General features: G+C 45.6%; 1 protein-coding gene across 1 annotated transcript in view; it reads right to left on the reverse strand.

The window, feature by feature from the left end:
* Grin2a (glutamate ionotropic receptor NMDA type subunit 2A) overlaps positions 1-25,792 on the reverse strand; it is a 447,114-nt gene that overhangs the window by 187,894 nt on the left and 233,428 nt on the right. The window contains exon 4 of the mRNA XM_075942009.1: positions 19,936-20,528. Coding sequence (XP_075798124.1) covers positions 19,936-20,528 — 593 coding nt within the window. The remainder of the gene's footprint in view (positions 1-19,935; positions 20,529-25,792) is intronic.

Genomic DNA, 25,792 nt, shown 5'->3' on the forward strand with positions numbered 1-25,792 from the left:
CAGATAGAGAGAATGAATAGGAAAAAGAGAGAAAAGAGAGGAACAAGAAAAAGAAGGAGAGAGGACACCAGTAGCCAGATACACAGATATACAGAAAGCCACAGAGTAAGAAGTAAAGAAGGTACATGGAATAGAGAGAGATAAAAGTCCAGAGGCAAAAGATAGACCGGATAATTTAAGAAAAGCTGGCTAGAAACAAGCCAACCTAAGGCTGGGCATTCATAAGAAAGAATAAGTCTCAGTGGATTTATTTGGGAGCTGAGTGGTGGGCCCAAAACAGAGAAAACCAAAAACAACTAAAATCAGTCATCATTATCATAAACATCATAACCATCTTCATCACCATCACTACAGTCATCATCACCATCACCGTTATCATCACCACCATCACCATCACCATCACCACCATCACCATCACCACCATCACCATCATCATCACCTCATTAGTCATCACCATCACCTCAATCACCACCATCATCATCATCATAGTTATAATCACCATGACAATCACCACCATCACCACCACCACCACCATCATCATCACCATCATCACCATCACCATCACCACCATCATCATCATCATCATCATCACAGTTATCATCACCATGACAATCACCACCATCACCACCATCACCATCATCACCATGATTATCACTATGATCATTATCTTCTTTATCTTTATCAGATTATTACTACTAATCACGAAGAGCCTGGAAAAGAAGTGGACTGGTATAATAGGAGCAGCATCCCTTACACTGGCAGAAAGAAGACTGAGGTTTTCGCATTACCTGAATAGTGAAAATTTAATCTCATTTCATCTGGGCCTCAGTTTCCCCATACATAGATAAAGTACTTTGCAATAGTGCTGTTGTAAAACGAGTTGAAAATAATTTGTTACAACTAGAAATATATTTTACTATTAATGTTATCAAGATGCTTTAAATAATTTATGAAACTATAAATTAGAGCAAATCTATTGTTGTTGCTCACTTGCTCTCTGATGTGGTGGTGAATGGGGAACAAGGTTGGATTCATCACACACTCTGAAAACTGTAGTGATATTGCACAGGCGTCCAGAACCTTCCTTAGGCAAAAACGAAGGAAAGTCATTAAACACTAGAGAACTCAGTTGCCTGTAGCATCTGCCTGCTCTGACATCAAGCAACTCAATTCCAGAAAGGCCAGACCCAGAAATATTTAAATTGCTTCCAAGAAAAAGTTTGGGCACACCCTGATGTCCTAAACTTTAGGATTTAGGACTATTTCTGCCATGGTGTAAACTTTCTGAGGAGTGCCAGGAATGCGTTTTGCCTGTGAACAACACCCACACACCCATCTGGACTCAAGTTCCCTTCACTTTTGTCAGGCAGTGAAGTCCTCACGCCCTCTCTCACACTGCAATGGTCTGTGTGGACAACAACTTGTGACCATCCTGAACAAGAGCTTATCAGGCAAAGAACCAGTCACCCCCAAGGGCTAGTGATGTGCCCCAACCCTCAGGGGAAAATGCTGTCCCGAGCAGGTTGTACAGCTTTCAAATGACAATTTGGGTAATTTTTAAAATTTCTTCTTTAGCCTATAAAATATTTCAAGTGTGGTAGTTAATAGAAAAATATTTAGGAGTTTCTAGAGAGATTTTTTTTCATTTTTGCATTCTAACTCATCCCAGTGTATTCATCGAAATACTTTGATACTGTTCCTTTCAAATGCATCAAGACTTCTTTATAGCCCGAAACATTTTTCATGCTGTTGGGTGAAGGGCTGCATGTTATGCCAGTTTGGTTCTGATGTCAAGATCATCAGCATGCTTATGATTTTCTGCTCATTCTATCAATTATGAAGACAGTAATATTAAATCTCCAGCTGGAATTGTGAATTTTAAAATTCTTCTTTCAGTTCTATCATTATCCCTGTCAGTTTTGCCTCATTATTTTGAAGCTCTGCTATTGTATATATACATATTTAGACTGATAATGTCTTCTTGATACATTGACTCATTTGTCATCACGAAATGACATTTTTTTCTCACATAAAATACTCAAGCTCTGAAATTAGGTTAGTCTATTACTAATATAGCTACTCTAGACCTTTTCATTCATATTGGTATGTACATTTAAATATTCAGAACATTCACATTCTTTGGTTATCTGTTATCTTCATGAGTTTCTTGTAAGCAACTTATAATTGAAGCTGCTTTATAATGTAATTTCATGACCTTTCCCTTTTAAGTGAGATGCTTATGCTGCTTACATTCAATGCAGCTAATGAGGTAGCTCATTTTAAATATATTATCATGATTTTGTAATATTTGTTGTATTCGTTATTTTGCTCCTTTCACTTGGCTTCTCTTTTCAGGTTTTACAATTATACTTTTTTATTTTGTATGACGTTAGTTAAAGATCTGGTTCTTTATAATTTAGTGGTTCCTTTAGCGCCCATCGTTTTATATTTATTGGTTATATTAAAGTTCTCATGTTATATTTCACTTTATGGATAGTATAGAAACCTTTGATGTGCCTTCTTTCGCTTGAAACTTCTGTGCATTTCCTCTTGCAGGTATTTTATTTTTTGTCATGTTGTAAAACCCTTTAAACAGTTATTATTTCTGTTTGAAAACTCATAACTTTTAGATGAATTAGTTCTTTAAAAACACTATATGTATGCTGGATGGTGGTGGCGCACACCTTTAATCTCCGCATTCGGGAGGCAGAGGCAGGCAGATCTCTGTGAGTTCGAGACCAGCCTGGTCTACAGAGTGAGCTCCAGGACAGCCAGGGTTATATAGAGAAACCCTGTCTCAAACAAACAAACAACAACAACAAAACTACTATATATATGACAGGTTGTTTTCATTTCAGACTCTTTTCATTGTGTTACACGATCCAGCTTCCCATTTAATATTACTATCCCTCATGCTTAGGGTTTTCTAGAATGCTTCTCATAGTTTGGATTTGTCCACAATGAGTTATTCTATGTATCAGAAACCAATATTTTACTTTTACTTTGGAAAAATATTTTCATCATGCAAAATATTCTAGTATCTCGAATGCAAACTCTGTAGGTAAACTGGCACGTGCTGTTTAAGTTTCCTGAGAGTAAATTTCTGGAGTGAAGAGGGCTCTCTGTACCTGGCTTCAGAATGCTTGTGTCAAGCCTTCTCCAAAACGCCTCTTCCACAGGCCAACTGCTGCTCTAGTCTGGGGCAAGAATGGAAGAGAACAAAAAAGCAGCCCAGAATCAAAGCACTGTGTCCTTGAGACTAGCTAGGAGGAAGCTGCTCCTACGGATATTACTATTGTTTACCCTGCCTGGTGTGTGTATGTGTGTGTGTGTGTGTGTGTGTATGTGTGTGTGTATGTGTGTGTGTGTGCGTGCACTGCACGTGTGTGCTCATGCATGTACCTGTAGTGTGTGTGTGTGTGCGTGCACTGCACGTGTGTGCTCATGCATGTACCTGTAGTGTGTGTGTGTGTGCGTGCACTGCACGTGTGTGCTCATGCATGTACCTGTAGTGTGTGTGTGTGTGCGTGCACTGCACGTGTGTGCTCATGCATGTACCTGTAGTGTGTGTGTGTGTGTGTGCGTGCACTGCACGTGTGTGCTCATGCATGTACCTGTAGTGTGTGTGTGTGTGCGTGCACTGCACGTGTGTGCTCATGCATGTACTTGTAGTGTAACAGAAGTCAATTCAGCCATGAGAAACTCATGGAGAGAAAGCTGATTTTGGAGCTCCAGCTGACCTCCTTCGTTTCTTTAATCCCTTTCTGCCGGAGGTTGTGAGCACCCAACTCACCATGTCAGCTACCTGCTACCATCTGTTCGTTTCCTTGGAAGCCTCACCTGAGGGAATGATTTGACCTGCTCAGTACTCTCAAGAAGGGGCTCCAACTGACTGCTTCAGTGGGGCCTCCCCAGCCCATTTCTGCTGGGTGTTTGTAAGCTCTCAATCTGATGATATTTCCTTCAGTCTGCTTTCTCATTTGGACCACTCTCCTCATGCCTACTGGACGCCCAATTTAGGTGATGACTTGTTATCTGCTGTTTCTCTTTCTGCGGCTCACTATTGCTTCCTTACTTTGGCTTGCTATATATTGAGTTAACTCACTCATTGAACATTGAAAACACGGCTCTCTTAGCTCGTTCTCTAGGCTGTAGCTGGTGGTGGCAGCTCACGGCTGTAATCTTCGTGCTCAGTAGGCAGACACTGAGAACTGACGGTTTGAAGTCATCCAGGTCGACTCACTAAGAATCCATCCTAAACAAGCAAGTTCTAGGTTGACATTGATTTTCCTCCTTATGACATCAAAGTCCCCATCCACTTTTATCTTTTATTGTATCTAGTGAGAAGTCTGCTGCTGTGCCTTTGTGTTTCTGTATACAAAGTCTTCTCCATCTTGTCTTGATTAGTTTTGTGTCAATTTGACACAAGCTCGAGTTATCTGGTAAAAGAACACTCAATTGTTCTCCTCCATCTGATTATCTATAGGCAAGGTATTAGTGCATATTTTTGATTGAAGGTTGATATGGAAAGACCAGGCCCACTGAGTGTGATGTGACCTGTTGACAGATGGTCCTGGGTTGAACAAGAAATCAGACTGAGCAAGCCACAGAAAGCAACCTTGAGTTCTTACCCTTTCCTCAATGACGGACTTTGATGGGAAAGTATAAACCAAATAAACTCTTTCTTTCCCCACAGTAATAAAATGTAAAATCACTCACCTATAGTAGTTTCAAGCTCCAATAACTGGTAAGTATGTAACAGATTTTAAGGAATTTGATTATAGCATGCCCCCATTGTTCTCCTACCAAAAGTCAGAATTTCCTGAACTGTGGATTTATATTTTCATCAGACTTGGTGGTGGGAGGGTGAAGAACATTTGAAATTTGAAATAAGCACACAGATGTCTAGAACAGAAGAGCTTTTCCCTGTCTCTGGCCTGAGACTGGAATTATAGGGTGGCTCTGATACCCACCCAGCATTTGCGTAGGTTTGGGGGATCTGAGCTCTGGACCGCATGCCTGTGTGGTTATCCATTAAGTGCTTTAATGGATGAAGCATCTCCTCAGCCCCATAGTCATCTTCATTGGGGGTGCTGGGGGCCTCCACATCCTGACACTCAGCTTTGTCTCTGAGTCAGCGTGTCTCCCAGGATTTGCCGGCTTCCCCATCTTTAAGCTTCAGCCATAACTCCCCTGAGGCAGTGATGGATGGTAACTCACATAGCTTACTTCTTATCTCTTTTTACCCAATATCCAGTGTCACAAAAATGATCATTTCACTTTTGTTTATTTTTTTTTCTCCAGTCCCTGTATTATTCCACTTTGGTCGGAAGTATAAGTCAATATTAATAAAAAAAAAAAGGTGCGTGTGTGTGTGCCTGTGTGTGTGTGGATGTGTGTGTATGCATGGGCATGATGAGGTCAGAGTTCAACCTTCGGTACCACTCCTCGAGATCCATCTGTATTGTTGTTGGTTTTGTTGGTTTTGAGACAGGGTCTCTCACTGGGCTGGAGCTTGCTTGCCAGTTCAGCTGGGTTGACTGCCTAGCAAGTCCCAGGGGCCTCTGTGCTTTCCTCTCTAGCCCCGGAGTTACAGGCATGCACTCCCATGCCTGTTGCTTTATCCTGTTTGTTTGTTTGTTTGTTTGTTTGTTTGTTTGTTTTTTAATGTGGGTCTGGGGGATTGAACTCAGTTCCTCATGCTTGCACAGCAAGCACCTAACTGACTGTGCCTTCTCCCCAGCCTCCAGTATGATAAAATTTCATAAAGGTGAGCAGGACCATTAAGTTTGTCTGATATTCCCCTAGCAGTTAAAATTTACAAATCCAAAAGTTATTTTTACAGCAAATATTGAAAACTCCACAATCATAAAGAAGAAAAATCAGATTTTAACTGTGTGCTGTGCCAGGTTAAAATACAAACCTGACTCTCCCGGCAGTGACTTTTAGTGGTGGTTACAGCAAACTTCACCATTTGCCACCACTGAACAACCGTCATAGCATGGCAGAAAATCAGGACACCCACTCTCCCCCCCTTAGAAGGAAGTCCACAAATTAACCATCTCTCATGCCTGAGAGCTGCACTGGGGAAGATGACTGAGCTTTTGACTGCCAAGCTCAATGTAAATAACTGGAATTTTCAGTTAAATAAAAAAGGTTCATGAACTTTGACTCCATAAAAATATGTCTGTGGTGTTGTTTTTAATTCTCAACTTGACATGTCTAGAATCACCTGGAATGAGAGTTTGAGAGGGGGTTGTCTAGTCCATGGTTGCCTGTGACCTGCCTCTGGGAGATTGTTTGCAGTGTGGTAACTGGGGTAGAAGGACCCACCTGCTGTGGGTGGCACCGTTCCCTAGGTGGAGGATCCTGGACTGTATTAAAGTAGGAAAAAATGAGCAGAGGACAGGCAAGCCAGCATGCTGTCCCTCCAGTGTGACTCCTGGACTGTATCCTGAACTGTGAGCCAAAGGAACCCTTTCTCTTGTGAACCTCTTTTGTCGGGGTATTATCACAGCAGAAAGCCAGGACAGTCTCTGAGTCCCAGGTGATTGCCACCAGAAAACCCTCAACAAGAACTCTAGGTGGCAACTTTATTTGAGGAAGCCGGTGCAAGGTTAGGAGTAACTCTCCAACCCCAGGGAGTCCTCTATTGCCACAGCTGTCCCTCTGATGTCTCCAGCAGCTTTAGGGGAGAATGTCTGTGCAGAGGAATGTTGTCGGTGAAGAGGAACAGGCAGAACCGGGCACCACGGACTCAGTTTCCCAACCGGGTGTAAAGCTCTCTGGAAACATGAAATAAACTTCCCGTGTGAGCTGGGCGTGGGCGGCACAGAGGGTAAAGCACATGCTGCTGACCATGGGCATGGACATTCAGAGTTGTGGGCCTCAGAACTCACAGGAAAAGCCTACCCATAATCCCAGCACCCCAAAGGGACATGGAGGGAGACGTGGATCTTCAGAGCAAGAAAGATAGCCAGCGTGGCTGAAATTGAGAGGTCTGGGTTCAGCAGGAGACCCGCTTCAGTATATGAGATTGTGTGCAATCAAGGGAGACACCCACCACCAACCCCAGGCTCCACATGCACATATAACCTACACATATGTGAACACAGACACTTACACATGCCTACCACACACATACACACATGCAAAATAAAACAACAACAAAACTTCCTTAGTACCTGCCAGGAATTAGGGGCTTTCTGTTCTTGTTTGGGTAATGATGATCAATACTTAAACAATGATAGGTGTAATATAATAAATTATATTTTTATATTTGTGTGTGTGTGCTTGTGTGTATTCAGATACACATGTGTTCAAGCATATGGAAGCCAAGGGACAGCTTCGGTGGTCATTCCTCAGTCAGAATCCATTTTTTCTTTTTTCTTTTTTTTTGAGACATTTTCTCGTCGGCCTGGAGCTCAACAGGAAGGCCGGTTGGCTGCACAGCAGGGCTTGCTGTCCCTGCCTCCCCAGCACTTTAGTGTACACCACTATGCCTGCCTGGCCAAACTCAGGTCCTCATGCTTCTGAAGCAAGCACTTTACATACTGAGCAATTTCCCTAGTACATGTTTTAAAAAAAATGATTTAAAAAGCCATGAGTTATTATGAATGAGGAAAGGTGTGGGAGCTAAGGTCCCCTGAGGAGGCCCTTCCCCAATGAGCGTGCTGGCCATTCGAAACTTTCAGCTGACCATCACCAAACAAGGACATCAGATCACTGTCAGCAGGCAGCCCTTGGCACATTTCAAGATGTTACACAATGTCTGTAAAATCTTGTAATTCTTTTTTTATGTGTATGTGTGTTTTGCCCACATATATGTCTGTATACCATGTGCCTTTCAGATGCCCATGGAAGACAGAAGAGGGCATTGGAGCTCCTGGAACTGGAGTTAGGAGAGGCTGTGAACTGTCATGTGGGTGCTGGAAACTAAATCTGGGTCTTTCCCAAGAACAACGAGTGATCTAAACCACCGAGTCATCTTTCCAATCTTCCCAGCTCCAGCATTCTTACTCAATGGAACTTATATAAGCACACACACAAACACACACACACACACACGCAGGGAAGGAGAGAGAGTGAGAATTTAGGCAAAGGTGCAACCGCTGAAAATGTATGGTGGGATGTAGAACCAGTAAAAATGAAATTTGAATCCTAGCATTATTTTATATTAACTATGTGTCTTTTGTGTATGGAACATCTCTGGTCCTGTTTTCTCATTGGAAATAAGATGAAAATGGAAGGGTATTCTATCTGGCATTTACCCTTCTCTCATTCTTAACAGAACTCATATAAAGGTAAGACACCACATCTTCCATAAGAGCCTGCGTGCTTTGGGGAATGTTCAGCCCTGTGCCAGCAACAGGTATTCAGATTCAATTTTACTGTCTCCTGTCAGCCTTCCCAGTGACTGAGTGAGAGGCCAGAATTAAACCTGTCCATGAGTGGCACCTTTGACAATGCCTGATACTGGTCCAAAGATGAAAACATCACTAATCTGACCTTGAACAAAAGTTAACTCAGGTGTTGTTCACAGAAAATGTAAAGGTAATAGAAAATATCCAGCTAGAGAGAAAAATTGACTCTCACCAACTCTCACCACAAGGCAAAGATCCAGAACCTTGATCACACTACACATGAAGTCCATGCATGCCCCTTGATCACACTGCATGTGACGTCCATACACGCCCCTTGATAACACTGCACGTGACGTCCATACATGCCCCTTGATCACACTGCATGTGACATCCATACATGCCCTTGATCACACTGCATGTGACATCCATACATGCCCCTTGATCACACTGCACATGACGCACCTTGATCATACTGCACGTGATGTCCATACACGCCCTTGATCACACTGCATGTGACATCCATACATGCCCCTTGATCACACTGCATGTGACATCCATACATGCCCCTTGATCACACTGCACATGACGCACCTTGATCATACTGCACGTGATGTCCATACATGCCCTTGATCACACTGCATGTGACGTCCATACATGTCCCTTGATCACACTGCATGTGATGTCCATACACGCCCCTTGATCACACTGCATGTGATGTCCATACACGCCCTCGATCACACTGCCTGTGATGTCCATACATGCCTTTTGATCACACTACATGTGACACCCATGCACGTTCCTTGGTCACACTGCACGTGATGTCCATACATGTCTGCAACTTCTGTTATGTGAAATAATTCCACTCTAATGGCTGAATTAAAAGGATATTGCCCGAAGGAGAAAGCACCCTAACTCACATCTAAAACACGAAGGGAAGACATTAGAACTCACTGGCACAGAGGAAGCCATCAGTGAGCTCACAGTGGTCTCATGACCATGACACATGTGCACTCATGTCACACACGTCACCTGTGTGTCCATACATCCCAATGCGACATGTGCAATCAAGTCTCCCACCTCCATCCACACATAGTGGTGCATCAATTACAGTTTTAGAAGTTCTTTTTGTTACTGGCAGTAAAAACGTAAGGGAAGTGTGTTCTTCTCCAAGAGCTCCCTGCTACCCTGTGGGAAGCTGACAGCATGGTTTATTCTTAAGCTAGCCAAGACTTGACGGAATGGGCTAGACCTCAGGAAACTGTGCTGATCTGGACAACACGCCAGGCCTCGGCGGATCTGTCAGCTCATTCACCAAACTTTGGGGCTTGGGGAGAAATGTGGCTGGCCTTCCCTGCCCACGCAGAACACAGCCAATGTCATCGGGCCTGACAGTGATCCTTCCATTCCTGGGATCCACGCCAGGCTCTGTGTCACCAGGAGCTGGACAAGGGCTCAGAGGCACCTGCAGCAGGCAGCATCCAAGTGACAGCAAGGAGAGGGAGCGCCAGCCCCAGGGACAAAGGCAGAGAACTGGTGAGGACACCAGCCTAGCTCTCTAGCTCCCCCTCCTGGCTGGGACAGGGAGGGTCTCTGCCCCTCAGGAGGAAGGGCACCCGTAGAAAGGGCTGTTCCAGGATATCCACCAAGGGCAAGCCTCGCAGTGCCTCTCTGCACTCAACCTCAAATCTCCCCCCTCCCATAGCAATGATACTTAATGTGGCCACTTTGTGGAGTGTCAGTTGTTTTCCAAATCACTTCCACAATGAAACAAACCCAGAGACTGTTTCCATATTGGGAACCATCATCCCTCTCCAATTCCACAGCGTCTCACCTCCTCATCGATCCAGAACAAGCACATGGCTTGCCATCTGCATCCCAGCTCAGGCTCAGTACAGTATGAGGTTGGCTGTCTGTGACTCAAAGGGCTCACTGCTGAGACGAGCAGTCTGATAGTTCACCACATGGGACTTTTCACATCCTCCAAGTATTGATGAAAACTCCTGGCGTGCTTCTGCTAGGTTGCGGAGAGCCAGATATATCATCAGTGGCCACAGTTACGGCATCTTTGGAAGGGCCACAGCACCTGCTTCCATGTGGAATACGTAGTAGTAGACGATCCAGAGACCCAGCAGGCCCCAGCATAGCACCAAACATGAGCCCAGCACACCCACATGAAGAGGACAGCTGGAAACCACCTTCCAACACTTTCCTTCTCCTTCACATAAATTAATATCCAGGCGCCTCTCACTTTGAACCCACATCTTCCCTTTATTTCTCATTTCCCCCTAAGCAATTATATTAATTGTTTGTCTTATTGCTCTGAACAGGTACCTAATAAATAGGCACTTATTAGGGGAAAGGTTATTTTGGCTTATAGTTTAAGGACATAGTCCACTGTGGTGGGGAAAGAGTGGCTGCAGAAACCAAAACAGCTGGTTACACAGTACACAGTGGGGAGGCAGGAAGTCGGTCCAGGCTTTTAAACCTTAAGGTATACCTCACTTCCTCCAAGCAAGGCTCCGCCAACCTTCCCAAACAGCGCCACCAGCTGGAGAGCAAGTGTATGAGCACATGAGCTTACAGGGGACATTTCACACTAAAATCATAGTAGCATCCCCCTCAATTTGGGGACTGTAAAAGCCATCGGTAATCTCAAACCCTGTGCATTGTATTTTTTGGTGTGACTTCAGATACTCCTGTTGAATTGCCTACTTGAGATTCCCACTTGAATCCCTCAAAAGTACATTCAATTCAACACTTCTGCAATGTACACTATCTCTAATTTCTACCCACAACTCAGTGCTTCTTCACCAGTAGAATCATCCACCCAGCTGCGCAAGTCTCGAAAGTGGTTGCTCTCTCTTTTCATAACGTCAAGGTCATCTGTCAGGCTTCACTAACATGGTACCAAGTGTTAGTATCCAGGCGCCACTTGGGAACGGGGCACAGTCACCCCTCTATGCATGGCCAGCACCCTCCCTCTACTCAAGCGCAAAGGTCCCTTTAAGAGACAAGCTCCGCCCACTCCCAATCTCTTTCTTCCTTCTGGGGTAAGCAGGTCTCTGCCTCTCTCTCTCTCTCTCTCTCTCTCTCTCTCTCCCCTCTCCCTCCCTACCCCCTTCCCCCCCCTCTGTCTCTGTCTCCCTTGCTCCCCTTCGTTCTTCCCCTCCCTTCCTTCCCTTTAACCTCCTCTCAATAAATACCACACTTCAGCTTTATCTGCATGGCATATTTTGTCACCCACCGGTTTGGACCAACCTGCTATGGATGCCACAAAGGTCCCAACTTGAGCCTCATAATACCCAGGTTCATTAGGTGAGTCAAGACGCCATCTCTGCCATCACCTCCTAGCTGGTTGCTGTGCTCACACATTGAGACCTCACACTCCCCATATGCACTCTGCCAGCAGGTCCAGAGTAATGAAGGTAGCGCTTCTATTTGCTTTATCTTCTCCCTGAGCTGAGTCACGGCAAGACATCACTATATATTACGAAGTCACCAGGTTTCAGAATGAAAGTGTCTCCAGTACTCCACCCTGAAGGAAAGGGATCCATATGTCTTTTTTGCTAAGTGTGCTGGTCCCAAGACTTACATGTGGCTTTAGGCAAATCTGAACAATATCTGTGCTCGTGTGTGACACTCCCCCACCAACAGCCCAAGCCACCTTCCCTTCAAGGTAATGTCACAGGCAACTGCTTCCTCTTCTGAGGTGCCAACACCAAGTTTCCACCATTTGTCGAGCTATTCACTGGGTGCCAATTGGAAATGATTGACTGGCATTGCGGGGTTGGCATACGGTGCTTTTGACTTCCAGCCAAGAAAGAGAAGGCTGGGTTCCAGGAAAGACGGCATAAACAGCACCAGCACTGAAACACGGCTGTGGACTGAGCTCCAAAGCTGGATACCCAGAGCACTGAACCCACCCCTCCTGGGTCCAGCAAGACACCAGAGGGAGGCCGACCAAAAGTGGCACCCTGCAGAGTGGAAGTGTAGCCTGGGTGCGTGGCTCAGAATCACATGCTTGCCATCGCCACTACCATCCTCCATTTGGTTCTTGTCATGTTTGCAGCTGAGGAAATGGAGACATGACGAAGTTAAGCCACTTGTCCAAGAGAGGCAGGGCTACGGGGCCAGCACTGTTTAGATCCATGCTCTGCCTTCAGAGCCTGGTGCAGAATACCTTGTTTCGGTTTGGCACCCGCCCCTGTGCTCTCTCTCTCTCTGTCCCCTGCAGACTTATTCTGGACCACATTCCTGAGTTGAGGGTCCCCATCACCAGATGCCCAGCGCACACTCTCTCACAGGATAGCACGTTCTCTGGAGTGGCTAGCGCTCTAAGGAATGTTTGTGCAGTAAATGCTGATCCCACTGATAAATATTTGCAAAGAGTTATCACTTCGCTCAGGGAAGCTCGACTGCAGTCAGGCTCGGAGAATTAACGGAGTAGGCTCTTTTATTGGCATTTTAAAAGAAACCAACGGCGAGAATTCTGATTATCAAATAAAAACACACCAAGCAGGTTTAGTGCCGTCTCCCAGTGGCCGTTAAACCAGAAGCCTTTCTTTCCTCTGCTGCTTTGGAAAACAAAGATGAAGGGAGAGTTTGAGCATTACCTGGACCCTGGTTAACCTCGCTTTCACCTGTAGACCTCTCCTGTCAGGGAAACTGACGGTGCTGCTGCCTCTGCACGAGCCTGACTTTCAGGATCAAGCAGTCGACATAAGAGATAGTGGCCAAGCTGGTATCAAGGAAAGCCAGTTAAGTTTCTTTCAATACTAATCTCGAAAACCAGGAGGGGGTGTTTCTCCCACTCCTTTGTGCTAGAGAGCACTTGAGGGCTTCCAAAGCAGTGTATTCCTCACACGCCACTCCTGCAACTGAATTAGGAGCCACGGGATGTATGTTGTGAGGCAGTCACCAGCACATAGAATCGGAGGCTGGAAAGACGGCTCAGTAGTGATTCCTGTTCTTGTACAGACCCCAAGTTCAGTTCCTGTGCCGTTTCAGACAGCTCCAGGGGATCTGATGACACCTTCTGGCCTCCACAGGACCTGTACTCATCTGCACATATCCCCCCCACACAAACACAAACACAGGCATAAGATGAAAAGATAAATACATCCTAAAAAAAATGAAATCCAGACACAGATATCTCCTGTTCCCTGCTTTGTGCATAGCTTGCAGCATGACCAGTGCACAGTACAGGGTGATGGAGATGAGATGACGGACAGGGTGGGCGTTTGGGGAATCTGGTGCGCATCAGGAGACACATTAAGTGTTTTACATGTAAATGGTCATTTAATTCTGCTAAAAAAAGAAAGAGGTAAATGGATAGTGCCCTCTACACACACACACACACACACACACACACACACACACACACACACGGGGGTGGGTGAAAAAGAAAGAGATGATAAAGAGATGGGGGGGGGGGAATTGTCCAACTCCAAGAGAAATGCCAGTGCTCAGAGCAGCTGGAAGGTTACACTGGTGAGTTCGTAATAGGTTTGAGGTCAAGCCCACTGCACAGATCACACAACCATAAGTTCTCGCAGACTACATTTCCCTGAAGCAGACCTATGACAAGATCAGGTCTGAAAACCACTCATCTCCTTCTAATGACTTCTGTTTCCCTGAGTCCAAAAGGTGTCCCTTCCAATGTGTAAGCATGGCCACATCTACACACCCATGTACAGATAAACACTCACGTTACACACTCACAGCATATGTAATCCTCTCCATCCTCCCATAAAAGCACAGTGCAGGTGTGACAGGGACTTGTGAACTGAGAGACAACACAAGGGTTATGACTGGAACTGTAGTCCCCAACAGAACGAATTACAAACTATCCAGAAAGAAGCCTGGAGACCAAGCACAGAGAGCACCCTGTCATTGGGTGCTGCTGTCTTCTTGACGAGCTGTGCCCACTCAAGCAAGCCCTTCCCTCCAGCACCTCTGTCTAGCCAGCTGGACTCGACCATGCCTTGCTCCATTTCTAGTACCTTGCAGAAGACCAAAGGTAAAAGTACAATCCTGCCCCAGAGCCATGTGCTGGGCTGCGGGTCTCTCCACCCACAGGGAGCTGACGCCAGCACATCAAAGGCTCTCACCAGTTTGTGGAGCATGAACACCAGTTTTGTGGGCTGTGGTAAACAGATTCATCTGCTCCATGCACAATTTTATTCCCTCGTGTGTCATCAGGTCAGGCTGAACATCTCTCTTCAGAAGTGCTTGAGGTGGGGAGGAGTGCGACTTTCAGAGTTCTTCAGATTTGGGGACATTTGTGAAGACGTCATGGAGTATCTCAGGCATGGGATCCAAGTTCTGAATCCCGGAGTCGTCTTTCGTTTTCTCTCTTTCATTTTCTTTCATTTTTTTCATTTTCTTTCATTCTATGTTCCTTTCCCCTCCCTCCCTCCTTCCCTCCCTTCCTTTCTTCCTTCCTTCCTTCCTTTCCCAGAGAGGCCCAGGTTAGGCTCAAACTCACTATTTTGACAAAGATAACCTTGAACTCCTCACTCCCTTGTCTCTCTCACTCAAGTGCCGCGATTAGAGGTGTTCACTACCACCAAACACGGTTTATGATTCACTGGAGAGTGGAACCCAGGCTTTCCCACATGCTAAGCAAGCATTCTACCAACTAAGCTACAATTCCAGCCCATTTATGTTCCTTAAACACAAGGCCAGAAATCAGCTGTGTCCTTTTAGTGACCCCAGGAGATTCAGTATAGAATTTTTTACTTGTGACATCCTATCTGCACTTAAGTTTTGGAGTTTGGAGCATTTGAGATTTTGTGTTTTCAGACTAGGGCTGCTCGACTTTTAACCCCATGCATTTATAACCTCCTTGTCCATGTGCCAGGCACTAACCAAACAGTCGCGTGCCTTCCTTATCTCCAAATGACTTCCAAGTCAGCAGATGGGGAAGAGTTGAGAGACTCCCAGACCCTTATGCCTGGAGATGCACACATCAGCAGCTCCAGCCACAGCAGCCCAGACTCCAGGGAACACATCCCATCAGTGTTGTCTCCCTGGCTGCTCCTCAATGGGACAGAGCCCTGGCACAGAACTGGGATGACAGCCTGGGATCCATACCAGGAAGCAGGTCATGGTTTGCCTTCACACTCTGGGAGTTACGGGTGCTGTGCTCTGTGCTTGGCGAAGGAGCAGATGTTTAATAACTTTGCAGCAGCAAGGAAGAGGTTGCATAACGTGGCTGAGCTATTTTTGAACTTTGGAAAATGCTGACTGTTCTTTTCAAAGTATCTTCTATAAAACCAGGAATATTAAAACATGGAGAAATTTCCCCCCTCTCTATACCCCACCATTTGAAACCATAAAAACAGAGTCTACAATAAGATCAGGAACACTCTATGACCAGGCAAACTGCCCCTTGCACACCATGGACAACAGTGCACCGCTCCAATACCCCAACTGCAGGAACTCTAAGATTACAATCAACAAACTTGGGAGCCAGGAGTCACATGGCCAAGAGCCCCAAGGAGGTCTCAATCGACTGAAGCTGCTCTTGATGGTTCATGCTGAGAACCAGGTATGAATTCAACTGATACTGGCTTTATCTTCCCTCCTACACAGTAGAGGTAAGGAAAGTTATCTGTTCTCAAGAATGCTTTGCAAATTAAGGCTTTATTCAGCTGAAAATATAATAAAAAGCAATTGAAGTAAGACTCTAACTCAAGAGTCTTGGGTCCCACTGAGCAAGCATACATACCCAGATCAGCCTTATCTGCTCACTGTCTTCGCATGCCCAGATTCTGCCTTTATCCACCAACTAAATGCCCACCAACAGGGGATGGTTAGATAAACAGTGAAGCATGGGTGTGGCAGAATACAAAAACAGCCACTGAGATGAACACACTGGAATTGCATTTTCTTCACGGTGACCTTGAAAATGCAAGGTTAAAGCCAGGCAAATTGGAATGCATTTGTTGTCACAGGGACGCATCAAAAAGAACTGTGGACTGGGCCTGCGGTTGCATCTTTAGTGAATACATACAGATTGCATGTGGACTACATTCCCTGGAGGGGCTTCCCTGCCCTTGCAAGATTGCAAACGGAAGCAACCAGGACGTCTGTACTGCCACTAATATACTGTTTGTTTAAAATGTTCAAACAAACATGACATACCATCCTCATTTTCTGTCTTGAGTGTTGGTTGAGTATATCATATTCTCTACTGCTAGCTGTCTTTTTCAGTATTTAAAAGAGAAAGAATTCTGGAGCCAGCAAGATGGCTCGGCAGGGAAAGGGATTTGCTGCCAAGCCTGAGGGCCAGAGTTCAATTCCTGGAACCCATGCTAAGGGAGAGAGAACCAACTCCCAGAAGTTGTCTCCTGACCTGCACATGCACATACAATGCGACACACACACACACACACACAATAGATAGCTATAAAAAGTGAATCATTCTGCACAGGGTTTGTTTTGTAGCAAATTCCTCTTATTTTCATTAGACTTTATGGTCTCTGTGGACAGAAGTCACAGCTTAACTTCACTCCATATTCCAGGAGTCCTCACAAGATTTCCTATGTGTGAGGAACAACAGCTGGGAGCCAAGAGAATACAGCGCCCTCAGTTCTCCCTAATTACTTTCTTTGGGGTGTCTCTAACTCCTAGACAAGGGCAGTCCTGCAGGGCTCTGCTCTTTCCTTGCTGGTGTGTGTGTGCGTGTGTGCATGTGTGTGTGTGTGTGCGTGTGTGTGTGTGTGTGTGTGTAGAACAAGGAGCACAATGATGGAGCTTCTGGGAGCCACTACCAGCTTCACAATCTGCATGTGGATCACATTTCTGTGGATGGCAAGACATCCCATTCTCGGGGACAGTGGGCACCACACTTCTTGGCTTGGCATCTTGCTTCTCTGGGGTGGGAATGCCCTTTCCAAAACTTATGCATTCTAAAGGGAAGCCTGAGGAGCTAGCACAGCCACACTTTACAGCCTCGGGGTTCGTTTTTTCTCTCCTTAAAGAATGGAATCTAGGGTGGTCCCTGGAAAGAAATCTGAATGTCTTGGCAATTATCCCTCTCAAATTCCTTTTTCTATATATAAAACATTTCAATTGCCTTACAATTGAGTTATGTTTCCCACAAAATAATAGATATCTAAGTCTGCCAGCGGCAAGGCACATTTTATTAAAGTGAGTGTGAATTCATTAGCCCAGCCCTTGACTTAGGCTGGCAGCAAGCCTGACTTCCTAAGAAGCGCCCATGTCCACACGGCGTTATCTAAGTTCTTTCCTGATATTTGGATGATTGGTTAGGATGCTGAATGTGACTACCTAGAAGTAGGATGAGTGGGGGCACTGTCAACGGAGCTTGATTTCTGATTTAGCACCTGTTCTTCTCAGGGGTGGGTTAGTTGTGAGAACATCCTGGGCTAGGAAGGTGGCTCCATGGGTTAAAGCGCTTGTCTCACAATCTTGAGCACTTACATTCAGTTTCCCAGAATGCACATAAAAGCAGGACATGATGTGAAGATCTCCTGTTTCACTGACAGAGAGATGGAGGATGAAGGCAGGACTGGGCACAAAAGCTTTTGCGCCATCTAACCTGGCAGCACAGTCTCAAATAAGGTGGAAGGTGATGACTGACAGCTGACATTGTGCTCTTACTCCCCAAACTCAGGCCACAGCATGTGCATACTCATAAACACACACACACACACACACCACCACCACCACCGCCACCGCCGCCGCCGCCACCACCACCACACCACACCACACTACACACCTCTGGTCCTGTTTCAGAGGTAAACTCTGAAAGGTAGCAGATTCAAACTCACAATCGCCCAAAGATGTTTTAGGATAGCATTATTGTACAGGCAACCAACACTGTCTGCTGACTACAGTCTTGAATGGGGCCATCTTTCATTGATAACTCTGATGCTTATCGGATGGTCATCAGGAAGTCAGCACATAAGAAGCATCACTCCTCACATATCATATCCCCTCTTTCCTTACTCACGACACCTTTTAGAACCACGGTTCTCAAAGAATGGTCCCCCTAGGGGCAATCTCAGCCCCATCCAGGAACTGGTTAGAATGCCAATTCGGTGAGCTCATTCCAGACCTAGGAATGCAACAGAAGTTCTGAGTGCAGACCTAGAACCTCACCAAGTCCTTCCAGCTGTCTCAATACATGCTGTCATTTGAGAATGACACAACTAGAAAGAAGGGGCCACTGTTACCACTTTATGACAAGCACTTGAGACCCAGAAAGGTAAAGTGATTGCCCATGTCCTGCAGGGTATGGAGGAGACAGAATTTGAGAATAAACGCCATCACTCCCTAGTCCAGCCTTTAATCACAGTGCCACATTGCTCATTATGTGAAGAATGAAGCACGGATTACATCATCAAACATCAGGCAAAAACATGCAGAATGGGTATCTGAATAATAATTCTAAATCTTAGCAGCTGAGCTATAATGATGAGCCACAAAGAATAATGACACTTCCTAGAAACATAAATTTTAACTTAAATGCCCATCCTGATGGGTCAGTTAAATAAATTATACTACAGTAATATAACAGAATGGAATGTGGCTTTAAGAGTGATGATTGCCAAGGTCACCAATGACCTACAAAGACGCTTCCCATATAAGAAGAAAAGAAATTCAGACTCAACTGGGGACCAGGAGCATCAATTTTCCCAAATCAGAACAAGCTGCTGAGGATGTGGGACATCAGATGATTCCACAAATTGTTGTGTGAATATGTTGACATCATTGTTTTTTAGAACAGTTTGGCAATGGATACTTGAAGATGCCTACATCTTTGACTCCTCAAGTCCTACTTCTTAGAACGAACCCTAGATAATCAGTTGCATACAGGCAAAAAGAGACAGCTGAGCTTCTAATGGGAAAAAAAAATCTGGAAAAAAAACCTGAATTTTTATGAATGTAAAGAGTGAATAAATAAACAAATCATGGTGCATGAATATAGAAGAATGAGGCATGGATATTACAAAAAGTTTACCTGACAAATCATTAATAAATAGATAATAGACAGAGAGATGATAAGTAGATGGGAGATAGATGATAGACAGACAGATAGATGAAAGAGAGATAACAGGCAGACAGACAGACAGAAGACTGGTGTGAGAGGGGGAGAAAGGTAAATAGACAGAAGGGAATTCTTGAGTGGACATTTTCAAGGTATGTTTTTGAGTAAAGAAAATAAAACTAAGTTGCAGAAAGCTCCTAAAATAAATTATTAGTCAGCATTACAGCATTACGTGTGAGCACAACACTCGGGAGCTGACAGGAGGGTTGTGAGATGGAGGCCAGCCTGGGCTACACAGCAAATTCCAAAATAGTGATAGCTATAAAATGAAATTCTGTCTAAAAGATAGCATCACATTACTTATTATCTTTAAAGTGAGATGGGAAGAAATAAAAAGACAAATGAGCATAAAACCAAAACAAACTCCCTCCAAGTAAATACATACACTCTGTATGTCATGTCTATGCTTTTACCAGTGTCTATGGACGTAAACATTCATGGCAACAAAATTCTGACCCATCTTTGTTAGACAATGAAAGAGCCCTCTCTTACTGGTGCAGAGTGTGATGAGGGGTCTCCGGCTTCTCTGCCTGCCCATAGCAGCTGGTCTTGGCCTCGGGGATGTAGGAGAATTTCTCCAACATGGAAGATGCGGCAGTGGTTAGGATCCCAAGACCATCCCTCACTCTCGCCTCCAGGCTGTAGTCCCAGTCATCGTAGGAGACTGAAATGAGTCCTGATGGGAACTCTTTGGGGATGAGTTCTGTGTTCCCAGAGACTAAACTGGGGACAATCCAGAAGAAGTCATACCCAGTGAGGCCGAGGGAGCGAGCCTCACTCAGGATGAGGACAGCCTCATCTTTGGAACAGTAGAGCAAAATGACAGAAGAATGAATCTTCTTTAACTGGACCTGTGTCTTGGCATCCTCGAAGGAGGTGTCCAGTGTGATCACGTTCTGCATATCCCAACCCACGAAGCTGTTGTCCACTGTTGTCTTGATGAAGCTGATGAAGTCCCTGTAGCCAGGGAAGATGGTGGTCACCAGGGAGAAGACATGCCAATCATAATCCTGCATGATCTTCAGCATAACCGTGGCTTGCTGCTGGATGGATGCTCCAAACTGGAAGAACGTGGACGTCGGATCCTGCCAACAGATAAGAAGACAGAAACCAAGAAGGTGAGGTAAATGGCTCCTGGGAGCAATGCTGAGGTTTTCCTCTGACCTCTCTATGCATGTGTACATATGCACACTTGCACATACACATGCCACCCACATGGACACAAAAATGCCAGCTCAGAAAAACTATGGCCCTGTGTTATCACAAAGCAGGATATGACCAAGGCTAGGATACACATTTCTCCCAGGATTGAGGGAATTGCCAAAGTGGCCTTACCCTATTACAACCACATTTTTTGTTTAGCATTTTTTTGTTGTTTGTTTGTTTGTTTTCTAAGTGTTGGATGCCGCCTCAGTTCAGCAGTGTTACTTATGGGGACTCCATTGTGTGTACACTCGTGTGTGTGTGTGTGTGTGTGTGTGTGTGTGTGTGTGTGTGTTGCATGGTTCCATGATTCCAGTCATGTCTTTCAGGGAAATACTTTGTAACCACGAATGCCATTTTTTTTTTCTTGATCTCAGTGGCCAACAAGCAGCAATTCCTGGAAATACTGCTCTTTCTGGAAGACATAGGTTTGGTGGATTACTTTGTACAGCATGGCCTGAAGGCAGAGAGAAGAAATGGGAATAAATAAATGGTTTCTGGGCTCCTTCCAGCATTACAGTTCTTTGAATTTTACCTAATTAAATCAATTAAAATGGGTAACAGATTTAAAGACTTGGGGAAATTATCTTTTTTCCCTATTGTAGCATTTGGAAGAATCCAATATTTTTGAATTGGTGGATTTTTTTTTCAATCACATCTCAACAAGACCGTGAGCCATTCAAGGACAGAGAAGCTGCTGTACTCATCCTCTGTCTCCACAGCTGGCAGGAGGCATGGCCCATGACATATCAGAGTGTGGAGAACAAGGACACGCATGAGCAGATGAGCGTGGACTTGCAGTCCCCAAAGAATGTCCTTGGGCAACACAGGATGCTCAGTGGGGATAATTCAGTGTCTGAGATTGTGTGCTTTGTGGCTCCTGAATGTCAATCCAAAGCAAAACCTTCAGCATCACCACCCGCTCCCACATCCTCTGGCCAAAGTCCCACATATAGACATATCTGTGAGCATGTACACATTTGTACACATGCATGCAATTGTGTGTACATGCATGTAGAGGCCAGAGGGCAAACTTGGATGTCATTCTACAGGTACTATCTGCCTTATTTTTTCTAGCATTTATTTGTAATGGGTTAGTGGGTGGGCGCATGTAGGCCATAGTGCGTGTGTGGAGTTCAGGGGAAAGCTTGCAGTGTTCACTTCTCTCCTCCTGCCATGTGGGTCACAGGGAAGGAGCACAAGTCATGAGGCTTGAGAGCAAACACCTCTACTCCTTAGTCAATTTGCCAGGCCCTTGTTCTCCTTTCTTTTTTGGACAAGGACTCTCACTGACCTGAGACCTGTCAAGTAGGAAATCATGCTGGCCAGTGAACCCCAGGAATTTACCTGTGTCTGCCTCCTCAGTGATATGGTTACAAGGATGCACTATTATCATATCCAAATTTTCTTCTGCTGAACTCAGTTCTTTATGATTGTAAGGAAGATCTTTAATAACTTGGATATCACTTTAACCCACAAAGAATTTAGCATGCATTTTATTGGTAGGAACAGGAACATAGAAAACGTATATGCCCCATAAGCTGTCTCAGAACTTCATTCAGTAACCGGAAGAGACAAGAACATATGGAGTCAAGCAGATGACACAGAAGTCTAAAAGTAACTGCAGTATTCAGCCCCCCACATCATCGGCGCCTCCTGGGGTGGGACCTGACTGCTGCAAACTGAACCACCGAAGAAATGCACTCATTCCCACTGAGGAAGCTGACATCAGAGCCACACTGGGACCGCAGAGGGCAACTTGGCATCTTTCTGCGCTGCACGCATGAGGAGTGGAGAAAGTGCCTGACACGATGCCAATGAGGGCACACGTGGGAACGCACTGGAGTCGTGGGAACGCACTGGAGTCGTGGGAACGCACTGGAGTCGTGGGAATGCACTGGAGTCGTGGGAACACACTGGACTCGTGGGAACGCACTAAAGTAGTAGGAACCCACTGGAGTCATGGGAACGTACTGGAGTTGTGGGAACACACTGGAGTCATGGGAACGCACTGGAGTCGTGGGAACGCACTGGAGTCGTGGGAACGCACTGGAGTCATGGGAACGCACTGGAGTCATGGGAACGCACTGGAGTCATGGGAACGCACTGGAGTCATGGGAACGCACTGGAGTCGTGGGAACGCACTGGAGTTGTGGGAACACACTGGAGTCATGGGAACGCACTGGAGTCATGGGAACGCACTGGAGTCATGGGAACGCACTGGAGTTGTGGGAACACACTGGAGTCATGGGAACGCACTGGAGTCATGGGAACGCACTGGAGTCATGGGAACGCACTGGAGTCGTGGGAACGCACTGGAGTCATGGGAACGCACTGGAGTCGTGGGAACGCACTGGAGTCGTGGGAACGCACTGGAGTCGTGGGAACGCATTGGAGTTGTGGGAACGCACTGGACTCGTGGGAACGCACTAAAGTCGTGGAAACCCATTGGAGTCATGGGAACGCACTGGAGTTGTGGGGATGCTCTGGAGTCTTGGATGGTTGTTGTCCAGCTGGGAACAAATCACTAATGTCACTTCCTCTAAAGTTCAAGGGTCACTGCAGAAGAGGGACAGAGGAGAGGAAGTACACACGAGCCAGAAGATGGGAAGGGCTGCAAAACATTATTCTCTATCCTTAGTACAGTCCTTGAAATCAGTGACTTGTGATGGCAGTTACAACAGCTATAGTTACCTGCACTGCACCCAAACAAGATGGACCCTATCAACAAGTCATGGAAAAGGGAAGGGTTCGTGGGGACCTATTCTTTTGAACTATTGGCTCTTAATAGATTCTGGGAGAGCAAAACCACTGTCTTTAGCTGTGTACCCAATATTGAGGCAATTAGAGTCTAAACCCATGGTTATCAAGATGACCATAGTTAACCTCAGTGGGTCACAAAACCAAACAGACACGAGAGTGAGGTTTGTGGGAAGTGGGAAAGGTGGACAGGGATGGTATGGCGGTGGGGTGAGAGTGGTTAGCATGTGTGACAGACATGTGTGAGTTGTTAAGCAAATAAGTCTCTGAGAAAACTAACATATGCACACATTTTTGAACAGCTAACACAGATGGAGAGATGGGGACCAACATGCTAGATGGGTTGGAATTTGGGGTTCTGAAGGTTCCTTCCTCCATGTTGTAGCATCGCCAAGCTGTCTGTGAGATGCTCCATGCACAGAGAACTGTAGATTGATGCGGTCTTGTCTGGCACTCCCTAGATAGAAGAGGGTGTGCTTGCAGTGTAATATGCACGGAGAAAGATAATCCCACAGACAGCAGCTCACTAGCCCCAAGACAGTGCAGCACGGGCTGCCTGTGAAAAGGTACATTCAGAACACTGTCCTGGCCAAACCTCCTCTCCCATCTTACACACTTTATCACAAACTTCTGTCTGGTCTTCAATTTTTTGTTAGGTTCTTAAAAGTGCCCCAAAGCTTGTGTGTTGAAAGCTTACTGCCAAACACAGTAGTGCTCAGAGTCGGGACCCTCAGGAGACAACTGAACTCACAGGGCTATGACGTCATGGGTGGATTTATCCATGGAATGTATAGCTTGCTGGGCTGTTGGAAGGTGCTCGAAACTGCAGGAGAGTCTAAGTGCAGGAAGGAAATCACTGGGAACATATCCTTTAAGGGTATATTTTGTCTCTGGTGCATGCCCCTCTTTCCCTCTGCTTCCTAGATGCCAGGCGGATCCACACAGGCCCCCTGCTATGATGTTTTTCTGCCTCAGCTCAGGACCAGAAACAATGAAAACAAGCACCCAGGGGTTAAAAACTCCAAACCATGAATCCAGGTAAACCTTCCCTCCTTCATGGTGCTTTCTCTCAGGGATCTGGTCACAGAAACAGGAAGCTGACCACCACACTCCCATTCACACCCTACCCCAGTGGATGGACCATGGTGACCTTCTGGGGTCAGACTGCCTCGTTACAGACTTACATGGACGCCCTTGGGAAAAATGCCTCAATCTTTCTAAGCCTTGCTTCGCTATCTGTATGATAGATGTGGGCATAAAGAGAACTAAAGGGGCTGGAGAGGTAGTTTGGGGTGTGAACTGCTTGCTGTGCAAGTGTACGGACATGAGTTTGAATCCCTAGAGCCCGCATCAAGCCAAAACTACACATCTGTAATCTCTAGTTCTCCAGTGAGATGGGAGATGGAGGAGACAGGAGCATCCCTGGAATTTGAGGGCTAGCGAGCCTGGCTGGTGCACTGAAGAACAACATGTTATCCTCTGTCTAGCAGGATGGAAGGAAAAAATTAAATCTTGAGGTTATTCCCTGAGTCCACACCGACTGGGGCATGTGTGTGTTCCCACTCACACACACAAATATGTTCATATATTAGACACATACATAAACACATATGTATGCACATTATCTATATGGAGAGAAGGGAATCACAGTGAACATGCAGAAGTGCTTACTTGGGAGTTGTATGGCTCATTACACTCTAGTGACTGTCAGCTGACGCCATTCTAAACATTTTACCGAAAGCTGACCACCACACCCCTATGAACAGCCTGGCCCTAGGTGGACAGTAGTGACCCAGGGTTACGCTCCAAATACAAATGAAACAGACCCAGAGGGACAGAGATTCTTCCAGGATGCCAAGTGATCCACTCCTGTGCTTCATCATTGTCAATAGTGTCTCTGTACCATTGGGCTGTAAGAATGAAGTGACCCCACTCTCGCACCGTAGCAAACTACCCCATGCCGTGCTGCTTGAATACCACATATTCAGCAAATAGGAGATTTCCCCAAGGTTCAGGACTCATTGTTATGCCACAGCAAGAGACTATTTTACCTACACCCCAAATTGCTCTAGCCTTGGAGCACTCCATCAGCTCAGACTGTTCATAGTTCCACAGCAGGGCAGCCAACAATGGCCCCTATACTTCCTTAGGTACAAACTCCTGCATGCCTCTTTATTTGTACCAGTCAAGCTTCCAAGTGGGTATGCTGTGCGATCTGGGACATTGCAGCCCCAAATTCAAATCCTGACCCTGTGATAACCAGCCATGGCACTCTAGGCAAGCACTTAATCTTCCTGGGTTTGAGTTTCTTTGTATACTAACTGGATATAATCACAATGCCATAGGTGATGAAGGAGATGACCTGAGAAGAGTCTGAGGTTCATCT

The sequence above is a fragment of the Microtus pennsylvanicus genome, chromosome 11 (genome assembly GCF_037038515.1).
Source record: "Microtus pennsylvanicus isolate mMicPen1 chromosome 11, mMicPen1.hap1, whole genome shotgun sequence".
In the NCBI taxonomy this organism is placed as follows: Eukaryota; Metazoa; Chordata; class Mammalia; order Rodentia; family Cricetidae; genus Microtus; species Microtus pennsylvanicus.